Source organism: Chenopodium quinoa, unplaced genomic scaffold (genome assembly GCF_001683475.1).
Source record: "Chenopodium quinoa cultivar QQ74 unplaced genomic scaffold, ASM168347v1, whole genome shotgun sequence".
NCBI lineage: Eukaryota > Viridiplantae > Streptophyta > Magnoliopsida > Caryophyllales > Amaranthaceae > Chenopodium > Chenopodium quinoa.
In genome coordinates, this window is record NW_018742345.1 from 8,719,681 (window position 1) to 8,737,936 (window position 18,256).

Here is an 18,256-nt window from a genome sequence, read left to right on the forward strand (position 1 = left end):
TAATAAAATAATCATGATCATAAAATTATAACAATGAAATAATCATCATAATAACAATCATATTAACCATAATAATAATCATGTTAATAATAATAATAATAATTATAAAATTATAATCATAAATCATGTTAAAGCATAATAAAAATAGCAAGATCCTAGGCATGATACTAACAAGATTAATAACAAACCCTAGCATGTCACTAAGCAATAAAAATCAAATCTTTAGCCCTAACATGATACTAACAATCATAAATATTAGGAAGAACATAGGAAGCATCGTAACAATCATATTTAATATTAAATTACCCTAGACATGATACTAGGAATATCATAATAACAATACAAACATGATTTCTACATCATAACATCAATAAAAATCAATTAAAGTACTTACTTTGATGCCTCGTACCTCTTTCTAATAACAAAATACACACGTTAGTAACTTCAAGGAAAATAATAATCAAACAATTAAATTAAATAATTGAAAGATAGATTTGGGACCAAACCCTCAGAAATTAAACCTTTCACGTCTAGGGCGAAGGCAACTTTGAATATGGCTAGGTGTATCTAGATCTTGTGAATGCGGAATTTTGTATGTGAAAAGCAATTTTTGAAAAAGAAAGAGAAAGATGAATTGATTAAGGAAATCTTGATGAGAATTAGTGAATGAAAACTGATTGTAGGTGATTATTAATTAAAACTGATTGTTGATGAATGAAAACGGAGTTTTTACGTCGTTATTTATAGAGAAAATCAGCCAAAAAGATAAATTAACAGAACAGAGTCCTGGCGCAACTGAAACAGATCTGGCGCCAACCCTGGCTAACTGGCGCCATGCGCCAACACTAGCGCAAGGCGCCAATGGCTGGCGCCAGGCGCCAATGCCTGGAGTCAGGCGCCAGGCCTGTTTTTGACGCGTTTTCGAAAATCAGATAAATTTGCCGTACTGGAGGATAAAATCGTATCTTTTCCTCGAAAATGCTTTTTGATTTTAATTAAAATTCTGAAAAGTCAACAAAAGTCAATTTATCAATGCTAATTGAATTAGGAATGAAAAGAACCTTCTAGAAGAATCTAGAAGACTAAAACCATTCCTAATTGCATTAGGAATGATAAATCATATTAGGTCCTCCCCTGGATCATTGGGCCGCATATAAAGCTCAAACCGTGCCCAGTTTAGTAAATTGGTCATAACTTCCTCAATATTCATCGGAATTGGGCTTGTAATATATCGTTGGAAAGCTCTTTTCAAAACCCATCCAACTACACTACTATTGGACCCATATCATGGACCAACCAAACTGGATTGGCTATTTTCTTAAAATAATTTTTCAAAAACAGAGAGAAGAGAAAAGAAATTAAAACTTTCCGCAACACTAAACTTTTCACACTTTCGCTTCATTCGATTATGATTCGACGTGAAAGGTACTCATCACCGGGTTTGGTTTTGGGGAGACACAAATGGGTGTCTACAACATCACACATGTGAAAACAATATAGTGGACTTTCAACCATCCCGCTTACCAAAATCTCTACAATTGCCTCATGCGTACAGAACGGATTGTCATACATAGAGTCAATCATCCAAATCCTTTGGGATTTTAATTCCAAAGCAAGACAAAACCAATGCTCAGCATTCTTTTGTGGAACCAAAACAGGGACAAATACCTGAATCAACAATAAATAATTTAGCTTTTTTTTATGCATTAGTTCCCCCAAATTCAGTCCCACAAATAAGCCTAAATTAAACAAAAGAAAAACCAAAGATGGACACGTACACTGTGAATTTGATCTAGAGGGTGACTAAGGACACTCCTGCAATATTTCTTCCCAAGCACTTTGTACTCATCTTTCCCAAGCATCACAAAATGCTAGAAAACAACATCAAACTAATAAGGGAAAGGTCCGCACCATTTAATTTAACTACTCCCAACGCAAAGAACATTCACCGCATACGAAGGATCTAACATAATCCTTTTCATAGAATGCCGAGTAGACCAATTTTTCGTGTACAATACAGCCGCCATCCTCACGTATTGATCACCAACCCTAGCCCTTGGCGAGCACAGATAACAATCACGTTGTGTTGCATCAATCCCATCACACTCGATCAGTGACGGGCCTGCAAACAAACAAACATAAAACAATGAAGAAAATAAAGTTTAAACACATAAGAAAAATGACCAGAAAATATGCCATATTATGGTGCAAATAATCATCAACTGACTACACTTACGCATTTTCATTTTTCAAATCTCTCCACCCCTTTACAAAAGCCAGTAGCCTCTTCTCGAACAAACCCGGCTTAATACGCTTTGCCTTCACCCCCATGTGAGAATTAGCTGACATTTCTTGGCCAGTACCTCTGGAATGTTTGGAGTCCTCATTGTCATTATGTTCTTTCACCCTCGAGAAATGATTCATTGTGTTCCCCATTGTAAAAATATATTCATTTTTTGGAATCGCTTTGTTTTCGCTAGGACCAGTACTCCCTGTAGTCATATTCTGACAAAAATCATCGAGATTTCGGCCCAAACCCATCCCAGTCATCTTCGACACAAAACTACTAAAACATTTTTCAACAACACCCTCCACAAGGTTCTCCAGATTCGGGGTGAACTTAGCAATCATCTGCAACACAGTGGTTTAAATTCAAATAAGTATACAACTAGTAACGCATGTACTTAACACAAAACTACAAATAACATACATTCGTTTACGTTGTCCACCACATCTTTCAACATATCATTCATCTGCTCATTGTCGGTGAGTGGAGAAACATCATTTCCTACACAATCAGCATCCCTTGTTACAAGGGGATGCTCCTCACCATACGCTATATCATACGCCTTCAACCAAATACAACCAATAACTAAAATCAGAAATGTCAACACAAATAAAAAGGCATAAATAATAACTACTAGCTTCCCTTACCAACAACTTCCCATACTCGTCACGGGTAACCTTGTCTTCCATAAGAGCTGCCCTTATCTCGACAGAATTCCACACCGTCACCCTTGGGAACACTCCCCATTTCAAAGGTTTCCGGTGCAAGTGATCTAGATAGAATATCTAGGAGAACAAGTTTTATATCAATTAATACACATACACAAATTCATACATAAAAAATTTCTACACAAAAAGAAACAATGATAAAAACTCACCATCACAAACAAAAAACTACCTCCGCAACCAGATCTATACCCATCCCTCATAAACTTTGACTGAAAACGTCGGGCGGTGTCACAAAGCCAATCCATGGTGAAAGTACACCAGTCATACTCATTAGCATGACTAGCCACGGTAACACAAGGAATTAGGGAAGATGCCAAGTTAGAAAAATTGGTTGTGGTGCATAGTAGTTTGCCAAGCACCACAATCAAAAAGGCAACCATGAACTCCTCCTCATCAATCTCTGTCAGCAGCGACACGGGCTTCTGATCTGTCCCTAATGGACACAACACACTAGGAGCATCTTTCAAAGATATTGTCTCCTTCTTCGGTCCCGTCCCATAAGCATCGTACATATACTTCACCAGCATAATCTTCTCTTCGTCTTCACCAATATCCATTGGCACGGGTTTTGACCCCATAGGAGTCCCTAGCACACACCTCACCTGCTTAGCACCCTAAGGCAGAATTTCTCCTTCGCCAAATACCATAGTCGCATCTTCGCAAACATGGGCCATAAGCCAATAACAGAACTGCCTTGGAATATTCTTCATATCCAACTCCAGCAATGCACCAAACCCCATCCGCCTTACTAACTCTTTCCGCTTCGTATCAAAGGCAGAAACTGAGACAGAAAATGACTCAACCCGGTAAACAATATTCGGATACTGCCACAATTTGCACAACACATTTACATTAATAGCACAACAACAGAAGAACAACATTCCAATCAAAATTTTCTTGGACAAAACATTTACCTGTCCGACATTGTCATGATGGGTCTTCAAAACCTCCCCTTCACTCAACACCTTGTTCCCTTCAAGTGTACGAACCTATTTGATTTTTCAAGTACAAAACACACAAGGTTACACTCCACTAAACAAATAAGGAAAATTGCTCCTATGTAAAAACAACTTTTTAATAAAAGAATCACCTTACGCCGGTGTTGACTTCCTTCCCCATTCAATCTCCTCTTCCGTGACTTCTGTTTCATGGACTCCATCATCAAGTTCTCCACAAAACCAGAGCTTGAAGCTGACTCGCCTTCACCATCTGTATTATTACTCTTCATTCGCCGCCATCTTCATCATACTCATCCAATTCCTCATAATCCTTATCAATCTTTCTCTTAGGGCCTACCTTCTTCCCAAGGGCCTGGCTTTTAAGAAGGGCAGGAGCCTTCAACGAAACCCGTTCCTTCTTGCCCTGCCCCTTACCTTTACACTTAGAAGGACCACCCTTGTACAAACAACCGCAACCAAGTTAATACCCTTTCCTAATACTACATCACAAAAAATATACATACAAAATTAACAAATATAACTCACCAATCCCTTCTTCCAGCTCATCGAACGCACCAATGTCTTCCCCATCCACACTAACCAGCCCACCAACAACCCTGTTTTTAAAGATTATAATCATACAAATATTCTAATCACATAGACACAATCCCTATTCCCACTATTATAAAACAGCTCAATTGAATATTCACAAAAACACCAATCCCTAATAGAACCATTAATAAATGCTCAATTGAATAATCACTTAGGAAACCCTAATTCAGCAATCAAAATGCACATTTGAATATTGAAAAAACCATTCCACCCCAACAAAAACATAAATTATTATGACACAAACACCAAACCGCAATTAAACATTAAAAAAACTATATTCAATACACACAAAAACAACAATCACCAACTCCAACATTAAAAATTCATCCAATTACTAATTCAGACAACCCCTACATTCACAGTTAATTAAATATAACAACTTCATAAACAAAAAATTATCCCTAATTCCTCATGAAGACACTCTCTCCCTCTAATTTAAAATTAACAAGATTAATATATAATGCAAACACAAAACTATCCATCACTGTATATCGGATTATAGTTCAAGAACACATGCATCCATTAATTACGCCCTTTCACACATTAAAATCCACACTCATTCAAGTTTCAATTACTCGTCTTCATTCATCCCGACCCAACAAGCCACGTGAGTAACCAAACCCTAATCACAAGTTCACTAATACTACCGTATTTTTTAAACTATCGATGTCAAACAAAAACTCCAACTTCAGACCAACACAGCAATTTTGAAACAATATAGGGAAAACACAAGACTCAATTTAGAAATTCATGAAACCAAATTGACAGACAATTGCAAGTAACACCAACCTGGAAACGCAGGGATGAACCTCGCGATTTTGGCTACCCACCACTCGAGCCCAGACTTTAAGCCACGACACCTCAACGCCGACAACGATACGTGATTTAACGAACGAATTACCACCAGAATTCACCAGTCGAGATATAAAAACAAGGAAGGAAGGAAGAGGAGAGAGAGAAGAACACAATAAAGAACAAAAATTAAGAATGAAGGGTGGAGAGAGACAGATTCCCCATTAGAAAACAAATTGAATATGGCTCTTCTACCAAAGACAATATAATACTATTTCTAATTGAAGTACTAAAACGGGATGAAAGTAAGCAAAACGGAGGTGCTACTTAGGAATTTTCAAAATACATGTCAAAAGACAACCATACCCCTCGTTATGTATTATTAGGTAAATAACTAACCTCCCTTAGGAAGACCTCTATTTCAACCGGCCTCGTGAGTCGAAAGGTACAGGCATCTTGGATAATTTTTTTACAATTATTTTGTATTTTTTCTAACCGCATAACAATCATCTTGCTATAATATTATTTATTTAGTAAAAAGTGAATCGTGAAACACGCATTTACCGTAACATCAAAGGACAACGATATATACCTATCCACACCCACGTGAATATTAGAATCGGTCAGTTAAATTAATTATTGACAAATTAGCCCAATTCAAATGATTGAATTAATTTAATCACTAAATTATGAATTAATCTTCGCACCATGAATTTATGTCAGAAAATCATATAATAATATTGATTTATCTTGTATGAAATTATCTCAATTATTGTAACTTAACTAAGTATTTATAGACGTCCCCTTATCCTAGGAGAAAAACCATATTCCATAAAAAAAATCCCACAAAAAATGGGCAAGTATTATCGATTGTTGAAATTTATTTTTCTACAAACCATCTTTTTCGTATGTTGGCCTAGCAACACTTTGGGTCATCGTCACAAACATGTAAATGGTGATGGTGTGCAACCACTCACTCAAATTAACATTCTTGATACTAAATTTGCTGTGCATGACAAGGCGTTTGTTCATGTTTCTACCATTCGTCTGCCTTCTAAGGTAATTTATAAAACTGGTTTTAAACCCATGAAAATATGAATGGTTCAATGAAATGAGACTATTGTTAGCGTCTCTTTATATGATAATAAAGGGGTAACTTTTATTTAGAGATGAGGTGACATTTTCAGTCTCATTATATAAGGTGTTTAAGAGAACTCGCCTTATAATGTACATACATTAATTTACATCACCTTTTTTCAAACTTTAGGACCAATTAATAATCATAATCTTGATAAATTTTTATTTTTATTGTTTAATCATGTTATTATAAACCTTTGTATAGGGAGATGAGGACTCAAAGCTATTTGGTACAACTAAGTCAATTATTCAAGACATAGAGGTAAATAGAAATGAAAAGTTTGCTTAAAAACTTGTACTAAAGCATATGACTTGTACTAAAGCATATGATACTATATTGCAGTGGACTGTGGTGCTAATTTGAATATTTCTGCAGGATGATGACAATGTTCGCCCAGTAACTGTAACTCTTATGTCTGACAATCCGTCTTCTGATGATTGGGTCGGAGTTTTCTCCCCTGCTAAATTCAAGTATGGTTATATGTCTGCATTTATGTCTCAGTCTTACAAACTATATGCAACTCTATGTCCATTTTTTTTAATATACTGGTATATAAAACTGATTTTTGTTACGATATTGACTAACTCCCTATGTAGACGGGCTGTGTGCCACTGGAAGACGACTCCAGACGAGGAAAACACCAAAGTGCTGCACCTCAAGGCACTGATAATATACCTAAAATATATGCAAATAAGACTTATTTGTTAAGAGTTAAAATAGACGAACAAGGGGAAGTTTTAGGCACACTAGGATAAATATGTAAAGCGAAAGTGCATTTGTAAACCATTACAATACAGTGGTTGAATTTTTAGATATTTAGGAGACAAATTTTTCAATAAAACAAAAAGAAAGAAGTTATAATTTGTTGGGAAGTTATATGAGATGCTTTTTTAGCTAGACATTGAACCAACAACTGAGTATGGACACCTTGATGATTTGAAACTTGAAGAGATGTGGTCACAATTTGAGCTTTACTCGCGAAAAGCTACCTTAGTGCACTTCTTTTCAATTGCTAGCTCCATAGCCACTTTGGCCACTATGGTCTATCTGTTACTTTAGACGTCCAATCAATTAGGAATGTCTTACACAAGGCACAAATTAAATCACCTCTTCCTTCTTCTCCTAGATAGTAACAACAAACATTGCTCAGCCGAAAGTTCAGGCTATTGATGATCACCCAAGGGACTCAGCCAAGGTGCTGCATTGGGAATGTGGAAATGAGTGACAGTCACCTTTCAGAATTCATTTGAACATATATGTCTTGAAATGAATTTTTTAAATAGTAATAAAGAGATGATAATTGATAAATAATAATCACCAATGATAGTGAACCATTGTTATTTTCTTAACTAGCTAATCAGATTCTGAGTTTTGTGTCAATACTTTTTTAAGATTCAGTGGAGTTTGTGTTCTTCCTGTCAAAATTTAAGAAGGGTGGACATTTCTTACATTTTTCTTTAATTCTTTTATGTTCAGTGCATCTACAGACTGCAAAGAAGTTGGTAATGACAGAGTTGAGGACCCAACTATATGCACAGCTCCTATCAAGGTTAGCATAGCTTGAAAGGCTTTTAATTTAAGATATGGACTTCAAATTGTAGTAGAAACTTATATCATTTGAGTTTTGATGACAATTAGTACAAATATGCAAACTATTCGAATACAAATTATCTCAATAGTGGAAAAGCTGAGTTGAAGTTCGAGTTGATTAATCAACGAGCAGATTTTTCCTTTGCATTATTTTCTGGCGGCCTGTCTAATGTAAGTTAATCAATTAAAAAGCAGAAGAATTAACCCTTCATTTCTTGTTATCGAGTATACTATGGTACTAATACTTTATTTGTTTGGTGATATTAGCCAAAACTGGTGGCAGTTTCAGACCCTATCTCTGTTTTTCCGAACCCAAAAGCCCCCCTTTATCCTCGAATTGCTATGGGAGAAACTTGGGATGTGGTAAGTTTCTGGGTTATATATTAAAATTTGTGGTTTTTGGTAAATATGGTTCAACTTAAAAAGAAGGAAAACACTATTGTGCTGAAAAAAGTGCCAGACCTAAAGAGAAAAATCTAACAGTTAAACTTAAGACTCTTAGAGTTTTTGACAGAAAGATCTAGTGGTTTACTAACATGATTTATTGATGTTGCACTTTGTCATTTTACAGATGACAGTGACATGGACAAGTGGTTACAACATAGGTGAAGCGGTTCCATTTGTTGAGTGGGGGGCTTTGGATGGAGCTACCACTCAATCACCTGCAGGAACCTTTACATATACTCGCAACCAAATGTGTGGTATGCTTTGTCTTTCCATTTGATATCATTTTTTTTTATTGTATGGTAGTTTGTCTCACTCAAAAAGATTTCATATGGTTAATTGATCATGAACAACCTTGCTAATTCAGAAAGTGTGTCAGTGACTTTATGACTTATTGAGTTGTTTGGCTGTTGTGATTCTTGTGAAGCTCCACCTGCACGAACAGTTGGTTGGCGGGATCCTGGATTTATACACACTAGCTATTTGAAAGAGTTATGGCCAAACACGATGTAGGAATCCAAAACTATCTATCCACAGTTCACTTGTATTACAGTAATGTAACATAATCAAATGTAGGCTTATAATTGACTTGTCCATTGATTATTCTCCAGGTACTCTTATAGATTGGGTCATAAATTACCAGATGGTTCCTATGTTTGGAGCAAGAAATATAAATTTAAATCACCCCCAGTTCCTGGAGAAAGCTCTTTACAACGTGTTGTAATATTTGGTGACATGGGGAAGGTACAACACTTCTTGATACTGAAAGTTATTGATCTTACAAGTTGTTAGGAAAAAAAAAAGTTATTGATTTTACAGAAAATAAATATCAAGGTTTATTAGGTAATAATATGACATCCTAAAGCGTTGAAGCTCGTTTCTCATAAGATATTGAATCAGGGTATGTTTATCGGCTTATTGCATAAAAATGCATTCATTAACCATAACCTAAAGCAAACACTTAATCTTGAAAATTTTTACTAGTAGATTACTTAAAACAGCAGAATGACATTTTGTATTTTAATTGTAATTGAAGGGTGAACGAGATGGATCAAATGAGTATGCTGACTATCAACCAGGAGCGCTGAATACTACTGACCAACTCGTGAAAGATATCGACAACATTGATGCAGTTTTTCTAATTGGAGATTTGCCATACGCCAATGGATATATCTCACAATGGGACCAATTTACTGCACAAGTTGAGCCTATTGCCTCAGTTAAACCGTTCATGGTTGCAAGGTTTGTATTCCATATGTTTTTAAGCTGTCTATTTCATATTTATATTCAGTGATAGGCTGATCATATTCCATATCAATGATGATACTGTCCAGCGGTAATCATGAGCGTGATGCACCAGATTCAGGATCTTTTTATATATACAATGACTCTGGTGGTGAATGTGGTGTCCCTGCTGAAACAACATTCTACGTCCCTGCCAAGAACCGAGCTAAGTTTTGGTAGGAATACTTTTTGCTATGTCAACAATCTATGCTGTATTCCATTTCTTCTTATGTTAGATATATGTTCTATGCAAGTTATAAAAATAAGAGGTAGTTAACAAACTTCTTATGAACAGGTACTCAGCAGATTATGGAATGTTTCATTTCTGCATCGCTGACACTGAGCATGATTGGAGGGCAGGTAGTGAGCAATACAAGTTCCTTGAAGAATGCCTTGCATCAGCAAATAGACATAAGCAACCTTGGTTAATCTTTGCTGGTCATCGCCCTCTCGGTTACTCCTCGAATAAATGGTTTGGTATGGAAGGGTCATTTGATGAGCCAATGGGCAGAGATGACCTACAAAAACTGTGGCAAAAGTACAAAGTTGATCTTGCATTTTGGGGCCATGTTCATAATTATGAGAGGACTTGCCCTGTTTACCAGGTATCTTTTAATTTGAATATTTTTTACTCCGTAGTCTTTATGTCCCTATGAAATTGACTGCGTTTTTATAACAAGTCATCCAAAATAACTGGCTATATTATTACCTTTGTTGATAACCTTAACCAGTAACAGAGAAGGTTACAATTTAACCGCTATTGTGTATGTGTATTCAGAACCAATGTGTGAAAGAGGGGAGCTCTCACTTCTCAGGCGTGGTGAACGGTACCATTCATGTTGTTGCTGGTGGTGGCGGATCCCATCTAAATGAATTTAGCCCGATAAAAACTACGTGGAGTATCTATAGAGATCAGGATTTCGGGTTTGTTAAGCTCACAGCATATAACTATTCAAGTCTGAAGTTTGAGTATAAGAAAAGTAATGATGGTAAAGTTTACGATTCGTTCACAATCTCTAGAGATTACAAGGATGTCTTGGCCTGTGTTCACGATAGTTGTGAACCCTACACTTTAGCCGGATAAGATGAAAGATGAAGCAAACCCAATAAAGGCAGAAGATATATGCTTGTTCCTTATTTGTTACTCTTAGTATATTGGTTTTAAATGTTATTGTTTCTTAGGGAGATATTATGTGAGAGTGTAAAAAAAGTAGTAATTGTTGTAACACGAAATGTTTTCTAGTTTGGCAATCCATCAAGGTAACATTTTTTCTTGTGTTATGCTTTAATTGTGTTTTGTTGACTATAAAATTTGTTACAATATTATATTCATAATTCTAACTCCCTTTGTTTCTTAAAGATTGTCTCATTTGACTTTTTCACAGTATTGTGTAAAAATTATGAATATTAGCCATTAGCCCATTATATTATATCATAACAAGATCTCATATGATGACATGACTATATCTTATTTCTTGTTAAGAATTAGTGAGAATTTGTGATCAAAATTTTTAAATTTTGACTCAAAAATGCAATGAGACAATTATTTGTGACATAGAGGGAGTATCTTGTATAGCTGAGCATCTAAAAGGTTTTGACGCTTTAGATATATAACAGCTCAAAACTCAAATATACATACAAAAATATAATCCAACATACTAATATTTCTTCAGCAAAAAATTGGTTCAACAGTTATAACCAACAATCATAAAAAATAAGTTCACCAACAATTAGTTGAGAATGTAGCCTCAAATATCTCCATGGATGTTACCTATTTAGATGGTATCAGAATTCCAAAGTCTGACAAAAATATTGCTCATGCATTCGCCAAATCAATATTGATGATGATTCTTGACATGTTTCATTACATGTTCATGTAAAAATAAATAAGGCAATAGGGTTCTCTCAACTCTTGAGAGAAGAATCCCCTAACCTTTGTCGTTGTAACTTAAACAAATGGTTCCATTCAACCCAACAATATAATACTATCATCTAATGTCCCTTCATGGACATCCTATATAACATTACAGTATTGAAGAATCCTGTTTTTAACAAAAGAACAAGATTAGTAACACCGCGATTACATAAAAAGACTATAACCAGTACTTACTGTACAATAAACAAGAAATGACATTCAGAAAAGAAAAAAAAAAAAAAAAAAAAAAAAAAAAAAAAAAAAAAAAAAAAAAAAAAAAACTCTGCTCATTTCTTGCTCTTCTTTTCTCTAGAACCATTCCGAAAGAAAGAACCAAAACCCAAAAGATCTGATGTACCTTTAGTAATATACGGCGGTGGAACGTTCAAAGAAGCACAATTTCTAACACCATTACCATGTGATCCACTACCTCCTGAACCACTGTTCTTCAATGGAGGCTTCTGACAGGAGGTCGAAGAAAATTTCAGATTCTGATTGTTATTGTTATTCATGGTCTTACCATTATTGGAGCCCGGGTTTTTTTGAGTTTGTTTAACAATATCATGAGACGATGATCCGGTTGATTTGCTTCTCAAAAGAAGAGGCAGTGACCAAACAGAGGAACTCCTCTTATTACTGAAATTCTCACAGTTTAAACTGCTGCTTCTGTTGAACCTCCAAAAAGACTTTGATTGAGTCTTTTCTTGGCGTACCAAAGTTGCAGTTGTCGTCGAGGTTATCTCCTCGTCTTTGTTGATAGAGTTGAGTTTTTCTTTCATCTGAATAGGGATGATCACACCATTAAAAAACAGTTCATCAGCAGGAGAATTATCAGTCTCAGAAAAAGCTGCTGTAACACAGAAGTCGAAATCTTCAGAGTTTTGGTTTGCTGATAAGAGTGACATATCTAGTCTAGCAACATCAATTTCTTGTTGGGTTTGGGTTAAATTTGTTTCCGATAAGTCGTGAGAAAACGATATCCGGGGGCTCGAGCAAGCGCTGCTCGAATCCCCGCCTGTTATCATGTTCACTGCCATCATTGTTTTGTTTGTGTAAGCTTTTTTTTTTTTTTTTGAAAGAGGTCAAATTAAATGGCTTAAAAAGGGGGGTGAAATTGTAAAGATTGTTTTAACATGAAGTCAAAAGAAATAAGTGTGTTAATTGTTAAAGTTGGTTTTTTTGAAATTGTGGAAAAGATTGAAGAACAAGTGATGAATAATAATAATAATTCTTTTATGGTAAAGTATACAAGAAAGAAAAATGAGGAAGGTTCAACTGCTCCATCAAACTTTAAAACATTTTTGGTAAACTTAATTGGTTGAGGAGAGAGAAAATAAATAAAAGTAGTGGGGTGGAAGAAGAGGATTGGAATAATGGTGAATCATTATATGAGAATTGAGAATACTTCAAAAGGGTTTCTCTTCTTAGAGAGGCAAAGGTTGAAAGAAAACTAACCTCCCAACTAACTTTTAGGTCATTTTCCAGGTGATAAATCTATTTCTAATTATTTTTTAAAATTTTAATTTGAAGGTATCAACATTTCCTAAGAAAAACACGATTAAACTTTAGCACAATTCATACTTGTATTCGATTTTTTATTTATTCATTTTTTTTTTTGTGATTTTTAAGTAATAAAATAAAATTTCCTTTATTTAATTAGTCGACACATTCTTTTATTGTGTTGGTCAATAATTCAACACAATATACCAAGTATAAATTACATTCAAAAAAATATTGCTAATTATCATTAAATAAAATAATAATGAAATGGATATTATGAAAATACTCATTGGAAGGCCGAAAATTACCAATCTCTCACATGGTCTTTTTTATTCAAATACGTAATTTACGGGGTTGTTAAACATAACAACTAATTAAAATGGGAAAGTAACATAGATTTTATTTTTTATATTCGTCTCAATATAATTTCAAAATCAAAACTTTTATACTTTTATATTGTACTTTTATACATTTTTGCTTATCCGTCATATCATTAATTATTCATATTAATATTTTGAATTTATATATTGACAATGTGATTAATGATATACGTGAACAAAAAGAGAACAGATGAAGTACTTCCGTATTACTCTTTATAGCCCCATCAATTAATGAGAAATTTTATGAACCCCTAGAAAAAACATAAAGAAAACAGATGAAAAAATGACTTTTGAATAACTTGTCAGCAACTCAGCATATTCAACATATTTATTTAATAGCAAAAACAAAAATTTGACTTTTAGGCCTTTTATGTATTAATTATTTGATGCATTAATTTACAACTCGTATAGTTTACAAATTATATCTAAAATTATTATATACAATAATTTTGTACCTAATTCCTGTGAAACATGCTGAATATCTGCCATCTATTGATCAAATTGATGTGTTTAAGGTAGAGCATGTCTATTATATTTCGTGTGCACTTTAGAGTTAGAGTTAGGTGTACTCAATGCAATTTGTTGCTTATTTAAAGTTACCCATTTTTTCATTAAGATGATTCCAAATGAGAATGAATTAAATAGATACACCTTATGTTTTTGACAACATCTTCACATTCACCTAAGAAAACGTATTTAAGGAAAAGCTATTTTTATTTAGTTGTTTCATGATTTAACCAAATCTTTTCTTTGTGTATGTCATCTATTATCTGAAATTTTCTATATACATCAAGATGCAAAGTGAATCAAAGAGTTATTTCTTCTCATTCAATATTCTTTACTTATGTTAAAATCTTTAAATAAGAAAAAAAAAATATCAAATGAGCAAAAAAGACCACCATTTGGTGCACGTATGTCTATGTACATCGAGTGTATATAAAAGTATTTGTCCGCTATCAAACAAACTTACTATTTCGTATTATTATTTAGATAAGATTCAGTTCTTATTGAAAGGGTAGTAAATAAATCACACTTGAACATGTCAATCCCGGCTCGGAAAATGACCGGGTTTGGGCATAAATTTTGGGACCCAGCCTGACCCAATTTATAAATAATTAAATCAGTTTGGACAACTCAAAAAACTAAATTTTTATTAAAATTTTGGCTCGAAAAGCCTAATTTTTTGGCCTGAACGAATGGATTTGGGCACGCCTTTTTTGACCCAAAATGAGCCAAAAACTAATGAACTGCTAAACAAAGCTTCCATTTTACAAGGCACCGCTCCCTTTTTTATAAATTGGGTCTAGTACTTAGTTGGGTTTGGTCTTAGCTCTTGTAAAAAAAAATAAAAAAATAAAACATAAATAAATAAATAAATAAACAACGCTTCCATTTTACAAGGCATCGCTCCCTTTTTTTTACATAGAAGGACGATATTGCCCTTTGTGTAAGTTGTAGTATATCATTTCGATCCCTCCACTTACTAACACGTGGTAAAAAAATTCCCGACCCCACCACATTCGACACCACCACCAAAAATCTGAGTTTTTTTTAAAAAAAAGTTATGTATTAAGCATTAGCGACGCGTTTAGGACGATTGACGACGACAATGTTCGGACACCGGAGGCTTCATCGGAGGATTCTGTAAATCGTCGTACTTTTTTTTTAATTTTTGAAATAAAACATCTACCTAAAAAATAAGAATCCACTTAAAATTTCTGGATCCCGACGCCAATTTGACAGGTAAATAAACACGTCGTCAAATGCCTATCCCTAGATCAAATAAATTTGTAACACTCAACTAACTTTATACGAGTATATATATGGCAAGAAGAGGGGTCGAACCACAGGGAGAAGCTAAACACCACAATCACTATTAATCAATTAAGCTATCTCGGAAAGGTGAACGAAATTATCTAAGAGATTAAAGCTAGGAATGAAATGAACTAGAGACGATATAATGAAAATACTAAAGGAAATGGATAGATGTAGGCTTCACTTGAACACACAATAACATCGAAAAAAATTAATCATAAACAAAACGTGCTTAAATATTGATATAAGGGATCCAATCTAGCCACCTGTCGAGGTCAATTGGCTTCTCCTAACATAGCCTCTATGTTGTCACATTAGAACCATATATTGGGAGGTGCAATCAAGTAACAATCGATACAAATGAACTTAGCTAAGTCAATTGTCGCATCATTTAGCATTAATTCACCCTCAATCAACTAACAACATGCACTTTGTAAGAAGATCGAAGAACATCAATCTAGTAAAAACTTTAATCACAATCAACTTGAATTCCAAACCAAAAGCATGAACAAATTCCAACTACATCATCCCCACACCCTTAGTTAAGGAACTACTCACTATCCATAGCAATTAACAAGTTAATCATGAAATCAACAAGCAAAGGCATGATTAATGAGTAATTAACAAGGCAAAAGCAATCTAAAACAAAATTAAATAGCAAAATAAAGAGAAAAGAGTATGCTCTTTCATTGAATTTGAAGTTCTACAAAGAGGTTGATTAAGCTTCTTCTTCAAAATTCAAGCTCAACAATGGAGGAATCCACAATTTCTCTCTCTAAAATGCCAAAACTAAGGATGTTTCTCTCTCTATATTAAGCTAAAAATCAGAAAATTAAGCTAAGATAATCTAATTACATCAAAAGGAGAGTATGGACTATATATATGGGTGCTTAGAAAAGAAGAAGTCGAAGACCTTGCGCCTTCTCAAGCTCTCCGCACGCCCGCAGCAAGGCGAATTAAAAACTGGAACCCAGCGATGCGCGTCCACGCACGCATTCTGCGCGCCCTCTCCAATTTCCGTGCGCCCGCAACTTCATGGATACGGAGAAGTGAAACCCAGATAGACGCACCAACACAAAATACAGCGCCCGCGCAGAAATAGTGCGCGCCCTCTCCAAGGTCGTGCAGCAGGCGCGCAAAATAATCTGACTTTGTTCTGGTCCTCTTCCTCTTTGTGCGCGAGTTCTCACATGCAACACTGGTGCGCGCCTTCTCAGATGTCGCGTAGTGGTCGCGCAAAACAGTCTGCCTTGAATCCCTAAGAGCTTCTATCTGTGCGCCTTCTCACAATAGTGCGCGCCCGCGCATTACTCATGTGCGCTCTCTCACAGAGGTCGCGCGCCGCATCCTTTAGCTAAGACCTTCTTCTTTTCAAGACCACGGTTCATACAAAACACAAACAAGGAACCAAGGTAGAAAATAGACAAAGGAGGTAAAAACTAGGAAAGAAGAAGAACTAAAGATAAGAAAGAGGGTACAATAAAGATACAAGTGCGGGAAAAGCCATTAATATGAGCCCTTAATCGTGGCATAAATGCCACTCATTAGTAGATTCGGAAATTTAAGGTGGATCTCCAAATCCGCCCAGAATTTCTAGATCTTTCTAGGTGGATCCAAAGATTTTAAGTGGATCCATCTAGGTGGATCCTAATTTTTCAAGCGGATCTAATTTTTTATTTTTTGTTTTTCTTTGAATTGATTAATTAATCAAATTTATTTTTGTAATCTTTATATTATTAGTATTATTATTATTTTTATTATGATTATTATTAATTTTGTGATTAATTGAGTAATTAGTATTAGTATTAGTATTATTATTGTTGTTGTGATCAATGTTGTAATTGTTTGTTGATATTAGTTATAGTCGGTTATTATTTATTTTTTTTATTTCACTTAATTTTTTATTTTTTTAATTTTAGAGAGATGAAATGAGAATGAAGTTATGAGAGAGTTGTGATTTCAGAAATGAGAAATGAGTGTTGTGAGTGTCGTGAGTATTTATTTACGAGGGGTAAATACGGAAGTTCATATTAAAATGCGAGCGGTGCCTTGTACTCCGTAAAATGGGAGCGTTGTTTAACAACCCCCAAAATTATGGGTAAAGACCAGTCCATCCGTAATCAGTTAATCACCTACAGGTTTTACCTGATTCATACAATATTTTTTTGGTTTAGTAAAATCTAGTTATATATAATATTAACCTTTAGAATTTTAGCGTTAATTACAAACTATTACTTATACCTAAGGAAAACAAATGCATAATTAGATATATTAGTGCTCTTATACTGTTATACCTTAAGGTCCCGTTTGATTTAATGTAAATATTTCAATGAAAAATTACAAATTAGTTTTTATTTGTTTGATTTTTCACAAGAGAGATTATAGACAAATTATAGAAGTGAAATTGTGAGAATATATGAGAGGAAAGTAAAAAAGAAGATATGTAGGATGGTGAAAAGTGTGGCTAAAAGCCTAAAACATTTTCCAAACGAGGCATATCAGACTTGAAACAACATTGATAAATGCTGAACAAAAAACGTGTACTCTATAGTTTCTTCTCAATTCAAAGATTCATTTACCTATGCTTCTTAGAAGTTTCAGGCTATAGTGAACTTTATCTACGTTGGATCCATGAAACACCATCAACAATTAATATTCTGATGCACTTTATTTATCCGATTAAACACATCTCTATTATATAAGCAAGGGATGAGCTAGTGATGCCCATCTATATAATACCTAAAATTTCTGCTTACTCTTTTAATACGGTTGGTGTATATAAACTTAAAAAACGTGTTTACAACTATGCACAATCAATTCAAGAACAACAAAA

The 18,256-nt window shown here is 34.5% G+C and overlaps 3 protein-coding genes across 3 annotated transcripts; 1 reads left to right on the forward strand and 2 right to left on the reverse strand.

Annotated features, from left to right (window-relative positions):
• Positions 1 to 1,507: 1,507 nt before the first annotated feature.
• On the reverse strand, positions 1,508 to 2,838 carry LOC110693438. The gene is made up of 3 exons (XM_021870553.1): positions 2,711 to 2,838; positions 2,237 to 2,631; positions 1,508 to 2,122 (listed from the first exon to the last, which is right to left on the reverse strand). The coding sequence occupies exons 2-3, from the start codon at positions 2,629 to 2,631 to the stop codon at positions 2,101 to 2,103; spliced, it is 417 nt and encodes a 138-aa protein (XP_021726245.1). The 5' UTR covers positions 2,711 to 2,838; the 3' UTR covers positions 1,508 to 2,100.
• Positions 2,839 to 6,104: 3,266 nt separating this feature from the next.
• On the forward strand, positions 6,105 to 11,102 carry LOC110694862 (nucleotide pyrophosphatase/phosphodiesterase-like). The gene is made up of 13 exons (XM_021872027.1): positions 6,105 to 6,416; positions 6,700 to 6,756; positions 6,871 to 6,965; positions 7,972 to 8,044; positions 8,134 to 8,256; positions 8,353 to 8,448; positions 8,657 to 8,786; positions 8,957 to 9,038; positions 9,141 to 9,273; positions 9,566 to 9,771; positions 9,864 to 9,989; positions 10,109 to 10,418; positions 10,592 to 11,102. The coding sequence occupies exons 1-13, from the start codon at positions 6,210 to 6,212 to the stop codon at positions 10,895 to 10,897; spliced, it is 1,944 nt and encodes a 647-aa protein (XP_021727719.1). The 5' UTR covers positions 6,105 to 6,209; the 3' UTR covers positions 10,898 to 11,102.
• A 534-nt stretch (positions 11,103 to 11,636) lies between these two features.
• Positions 11,637 to 13,451, reverse strand: LOC110694867 (alpha-mannosidase D-like). The gene has a single exon (XM_021872038.1). It carries the CDS (start codon positions 12,766 to 12,768, stop codon positions 12,016 to 12,018), a length of 753 nt encoding a protein of 250 aa, XP_021727730.1. The 5' UTR covers positions 12,769 to 13,451; the 3' UTR covers positions 11,637 to 12,015.
• Between the last annotated feature and the right edge of the window lie 4,805 nt (positions 13,452 to 18,256).